This window comes from Pipistrellus hanaki (genome assembly GCF_964339955.1).
Source record: "Pipistrellus hanaki genome assembly, chromosome: 1".
In the NCBI taxonomy this organism is placed as follows: Eukaryota; Metazoa; Chordata; class Mammalia; order Chiroptera; family Vespertilionidae; genus Pipistrellus; species Pipistrellus hanaki.
In genome coordinates, this window is record NC_140503.1 from 62071273 (window position 1) to 62077272 (window position 6000).

At 41.9% G+C, this 6000-nt stretch overlaps 2 protein-coding genes across 3 annotated transcripts in view; one reads left to right on the top strand and one right to left on the bottom strand.

The window, feature by feature from the left end:
* The window catches only part of EXD1 (exonuclease 3'-5' domain containing 1), a 67715-nt gene extending 66077 nt beyond the window's left edge, over positions 1-1638 (top strand). Inside the window, exon 12 of one of the 2 annotated variants that reach the window (XM_084904648.1) lies at positions 334-1638. In XM_084904648.1, coding sequence (XP_084760774.1) covers positions 334-417 — 84 coding nt within the window. In that variant the 3' untranslated portion in view covers positions 418-1638. The remainder of the gene's footprint in view (positions 1-333) is intronic. The other variant, XM_084904647.1, reaches the window with a different exon arrangement.
* Positions 1639-2833: 1195 nt separating this feature from the next.
* Positions 2834-3629, bottom strand: LOC311630913 (large ribosomal subunit protein eL24-like). Its single transcript, XM_084900507.1, has 2 exons — positions 3383-3629; positions 2834-3172 (listed from the first exon to the last, which is right to left on the bottom strand). The coding sequence occupies exons 1-2, from the start codon at positions 3593-3595 to the stop codon at positions 2891-2893; spliced, it is 495 nt and encodes a 164-aa protein (XP_084756633.1). The 5' UTR covers positions 3596-3629; the 3' UTR covers positions 2834-2890.
* Positions 3630-6000: the final 2371 nt, after the last annotated feature.

The following is a 6000-nucleotide window of genomic DNA, read 5'->3' on the forward strand; positions in this document are numbered from 1 at the left end:
ACGAATTCGTGCACTGGGCCTCTAGTAGTAATAATAATAATAATAATAATAATAATAATAACTGGAGCTGCCGAAACCGGTTTGGCTCAGTGGATAGAGCATTGGTCTTTGGACTGAAAGGTCCCAGGATCGATTCTGGTCAAGGGCATGTACCTTGATTGCAGGCACATCCCCAGTAGGGGGTGTGCAAGAGGCAGCTGATCGATGATTCTTTCTCATCGATGTTTCTAACTCTCTATCCTTCTCTCTTCCTCTCTGTAAAAAAAAAAAAATCAATAAAATATATTTTAAAAAATACTGGAGCTTCCTTCATGGGTTTACTCTATCTTTCAGATCACTTGTTCCGAAGGAAGTCAGCTGCTATGTTGGGAGAATACTCAGGCAGCCGGTGGGGAGGTCAACCTGGCAAAGAACTGAGGACTCCAGCCAACATCCTATGAGGAACTTTGTCCTGCCAGCAACATTCGTGAGTTTGGAAGTGCATCCTTCCCAGTCAAGCCTGCAGATGATTGCTGGCCAAGAGTGACTGAAACATCATAAGAGACTGAACCAGAACTACCCAGCTAAATGGATGCTGGCTTCCTGATCTTCAGAAACCGTGAGATAAATGTTTGCTGCTTTAAGTGCTAAGTTTGGGAGTAATTTCCTACATTTATGAACAAATGATCCCACTTTGTAGACCTATGTTTTGCTGACTTCAGTGATGGTTTTTCAACATTTTATTATAGGAAATTTCAAATATGCAACAAAATCATAGGATTTTACAGTGAACAGACATATACCCACTACCTAGATTCTATCAAAAAATTTCTATGGCTTTTAATGGCATCACATAGAACTTGAAGGAAAACATTTCAAAAAAACTTAAACAGTTATAGACTCCAAGTTTGTCTCTTTTCAAGGCAATTGTCCCCCTTTTCAGGCAGTTCTGTTTATTCAAATATTCTTCCTTATTTTGAGTTTAGATTTGTTTTACTAAACTTCTCATCTGTTGATCCTCCCATGGTGCCATGGAACATCAATTTCTTCCCTCTCCCAAGTGATAGTCATTTGACTATTTGGAGACAAGTGTTACAATTTCTCTAAATCCCCTTTTCTCTAGTCCCTTTATTTCTCAAGCTTCCCCTGTCCTCCCACTTTGGCTGTTTTTCCAACTGACTCCAGCTAGTGGGACACACTGGTAGAAGAGTAGAGGGAGGGAGAAACCAGGATATTCACACCGCACCCACTCTTTCTGTCCCGGTTGAAATCTCCAACAGAGACTGTGTCTGCTCCATGGCTCCATTATCAGCCAGACAGTTCTGCCATGGTGTCAGCTTTTTTAGGGAACCCTGGCCTCAGTAATACCACTTCCTCTCTTTGTTCCTCCAGTGTAGGTATAGCAGAGTCTGTTGGCGAGCTCTGGACTGCCTCACCATCCATTGTGGGCTTCTCTACTCCTCCATCAGCTATGTCATTAACTTCCTACATTAAATTTCCTCTGTTTCACATACTTGGAGTGCTTTCTGTTTTCCTGGTTAGATCCTGACCGATAAAGGGATACCCCCACATAATTTTTGAGGAAAATATATCATAAGAGAGTACCTGTAGTGTTGATTAATTCATCTGTGATTTCTGGCAGAGACAGGAAATTATATTGCATGGATAAGTTGGCTTATCTGTTTCCTGCCATCCAAGTAACACCTGGAGGTATAAGAGAAACCATGTTTTCAAAGAAGCAGCAGGAATTAGATGATGAAAACTTACAATAATGATATTTTGGAAAATGACTTATTAATGAGTTGTAACTATAGGAAAGGAAGTGTGTGGTCTTTGGAATGATATCCTGTAAATGAGATTAGAAAAAAACTTGATCCCCAAGGAGGAACTGGGAAATTAAAGTCAGGCAGATGACTGAAAAGCTGAATGTACATTGAAAGGCTCCTTCCCGTTAGAAAAAAAGAGGCCCAGTCATGATGGAATATAAGCACTAGTAATGAATGCTGTCTGACTCATTGCTAATGTTTAAATAAAAAACAGGAAAAATCAAAGTATTGTTCATTAGTAGTGCTCCTCATTATATCCATGAGTTAAATATTCTATTTATGGTAATTTTTCTAAAATTTCAACAGGATGTCATTGTGATTTTCATGTATTTCCATCTACACTGCAGGTCCTGAATACATTTAAGAATTAGAGAAGAATGAGAAATAAATACGTGAATTTCAAAAAATAATTCTGGAAATCACCATCATGCAATGATGATGTCAACATTAAATAGTGGAATAAATATTTAAAAACAAAAAAATGCATAAGCCTCTAAAGGATGAAGGAATTCTTGACTAGTCAACAGCAATGATGAATTATAAATAGCAGGCCTTGCCAGATTGGCGTGAATGGTTTTCTGGGGGGTTTTTGGATTATGAATTCCAGGAACAAGAGAAGAAACGTGTTGAATATTCTACACTGACTATCCGTAAAGCATTTTGATCTAGCATCTTGTGAAATCTCAATTACGAAATTAATTAATAGCAATTTCCAGGTGAGAGTGGTAACTGGAAACTTTCAAGGAAGATTTAGAGGAACAAATGAGCAATGACAGGGGATTTTTTTAAAAACTTTTTTATTGTGAAATATACATAGAAGTTCATATAATGAAAATGCACTATTTAAAGAAAATCTAAAGTGAACACTAAGTTCAAGAACTAGAACATTGCCAGTACCATAGAATCTTATGTTGTATTTGTTTTCCATCACAACTTCCTTCTAACTCTCCAACTCCAGAGACATCATTATCCTAACTTTTATGGCAATCATGTCCTTGTTTGTTGTGTTTGTTTGTTTTTGCTTTTTAATTTTTAATTTTTTTTTTTTATAGTCAGGTCTTTATTTAAGAATCTCATCTGCCAACTTAGCGTTTTCCACCAACACGGGGAACAGAAACCTTCACAGGCTTCACAATCTTTTGCTTAGGCGCTGCCTTTGTGGGAGCCTTAGCAGCAGCCATTGCTATCTTTTTAGATGCCTGCTTAGTCTTTTTTGCTTCCTTGGCAGCCCTGAGAGCTTGTTCTCGCTGAGCTTTCCAAACTTCAGGCTTCTGGTTCCTCTGGGCCATTATATCAGCAAGAGATGCACCAGTGATGGCCCTCTGGAACGTGACTGCACAGCGGGTTCTTTTCTTTTGAATTTCTTCCTACCGCCCCCCCCCCCCGCCTTTTTTAATATATATTTTTAATATATATATATTTTTATTTTTAACAGAGAGGAAGGGAGAGAGCTAGAGAGCTAGAAACGTCGATGAGAGAGAAACATCGACCAGCTGCCTCTTGCACACCCCCTTGACATGCCCTTGACCGGAATCGAACCTGGGACCTTTCAGTCCGCAGACTGACGCTCTATCCACTGAGCCAAACAGGCTTCGGCCGACTGCCCCTTTTTTGTGCTTCCTTCTGTAGAGCACAGTCCAGTTTATCTGCCGAGGATTCCTCTTGGAAAGGAATGCCGACTTGCAATTTGCATTAAGAAATTGGAAAACCTTCCCGTCAGTCCTGGCATAGCGCCTCCCATGTCCGGGGTAGATCTTGTACCCACTGAAACTGCACAGCTCGACCTTCATGGCCGCGGCCGCCGGACAGCAGGAAGGATGGTGAAGAAGCTGTTTTTGCTTTTTAAACAGTATTATCATCCATCTATGAATTCCCCAACAGGAAAGTAGCTTTGCCTATTTTGAACTTTATTTATTTATTTATTTATTTATTTATTTATTTATTTATTTATTTATTTTAAAATATATTTTTATTGATTTAGAGGGAAATGAAGGGAGAAGTATAAAGAGATCGAAACATCGACGAGAGAAAAATATTGACTGGTTGCCTCCTGCATGCCCCTACTGGGGATGGATCTAGCAACCTGGGCATGTGTCCTGGCCAGGAATCAAACTAGGTTCATAGGTTGATGCTCAACCACTGAGCCATACCAGCCAGGCTGTATATATTAGAGGCCTGGTGCATGAAATTTGTGCATGGGGAGGGGTGTCCCTTTGCCCAGCCTGCACTTTCTTCAATCTGGGACCCCTCGAGGGATATCCAACTGCCCAGTGGGATCAGGCCTAAACTGGCAGTCAGACATCCCTCTCACAATCCAGGACTGCTGGCTCCCAACTGCTCCCCTGCCTGCCTTCCTAATTGCCCCTAACCACTTCTGCCTGCCAGCCTGATCACCCCTAACCACTCCCCTACCAGCTTGATTGATGTCTAACTGCTCCCCTGCCAGCCTATTTGCCCCTAACTTCCCTCCTCTCCTGACCTGGTCACCCCTAACTACCCTCCCCTGCAGGCTTGATCACCCCCAACTGTCCTTACTTGCAGGCCTGGTCCCTCCCAACTGCCCTCCCCTGCTGGCCTGATCACCCACAACTTCCCTTCCTTGAAGGCCTGGTTCCTCCCAAGTGCCTTCCCCTGCAGGCCATCTTGTGGTGGCCATCTTGTGTCCACATGGGACAGCAATAGCTCTGAGAGAAGCTCATCAAGACTCTTACGGATGTTACATATAATACTAGTGGCCCAGTGCACAAAATTCGTGAATTGGCAGGATGGGGGTCCCCTCAGCCAGCCTGCACCCTCTCCAATCTGGGATCCCTCAGGGATGTCCGACTGCCCTATGGGATTAGGTCTAAACCAGCAGATGGATAACCCTCTCACAATCCAGGACCGCTGAATCCTAACCGCTCACCTGCCTGCCTGCCTGATTGCCCAGAACCACTCTGCCTGCCAGCCTTCTCACCCCCAACTCCCCCCTGCCCCCCTCCCCCCGCCACTGCCAGCCTGCTCGCCTCCAACTGTCCTCCCCTCTTGGCCTGATTGCCCCTAACTGCCTCTGTCTTGTCCCCGCCACCATGGCTTTGTCCGAAAGACATTTGGAAGATCTCCCAGTCTAATTAGAATATTACTCTTTTATTAGTATAGATGTCTGCTCTGCACACACTCTATTGGTCAAAGCATGTCTCAAGTTCAAGCCAAAAGTCAATTAGGTAGAATGTATACTCCGCCCACAGGAGGCATGGCAAGTCACATGGTATGGAAAGATATATAGTTCTTTTCAAAGGAAAGGTGGTGCAATTTGTCACTACTATCAGTGTTCCCAACTTTGGTTATCATAGGTGTTATTATAAGTTTTCTTATGCAAATATCCTGATGTAAACATGCATGAATTTATCCAGCAGTGGAATTGCTAGTTATGTGTTTTCAACTTTATTAGATGATGTCAAATTGTTTTACAAAATGGTTTCACTGATTTATATACCAACCGTGTATGAGAGTTCCAAATATGCCACATTTTCATTGTATTAGGTATAATCTTTTAAAATTTTAGGTAATATAATCTGGTGAATAAGTGGTTGTAGCTTGGTAGTACTTACATTTCTGCAAGTACTAATGAGATTGAATATTCTTTTATATATTAACTAGAGGCCAAGTGCATAAAATTCGTGCACATGTAGGGTTCCTAGTGGCTGCTGGCTGTCACTGCTGCAGGCTGCCGGGACAGGGCCGGGGGGAGGGGCCATGGGTGGTTGGCTGACTTGCCCCATCCTTGGTTGAGCTCTGGTTGAACTCCCGGTCAAACTTCAGGTCAAGAAGACAGTTTGCCTACTAGGCTTTTATTATATAGGATTGACTAGGAATTTTAAAGTGCCTGTTCAAATCTTTTGTCCATTTTTCTGTTGAGTATGTGTCTTTTGCTTAATGAATTTTGGGAATTCTTTATTCTACATACCCTGTTTTCCCAAAAATAAGACAGTGTCTTATATTAAGTTTTGCTCCCAAAGATGCGCTAGGTCTTATTTTCAGGGGATGTTTTATTTTTCCATGAAGAAGAATATGGTAAACATTTATTGTTAAATGAAAATAAAGGAAATTTATTACCTGTATACGGTACACTAGTACGGTAGTTGTCAACACAAACCAGACAAACTGTGAATCCTACAGTATCAAGAATTTACTCATTTAGCCGAAACCGGTTTGG

Excerpts from the sequence above, each read along its gene's own strand:
- LOC311630913 (XM_084900507.1), bottom strand. The coding sequence starts at position 3,595 with ATGAAGGTCGAGCTGTGCAGTTTCAGTGGGTACAAGATCTACCCCGGA. Across the intron at positions 3,173-3,382 it reads GCCGAAGCCTGTTTGGCTCA|GAAGAAATTCAAAAGAAAAG; the intron begins GTGGATAGAGCG and ends GGGGGGCGGTAG.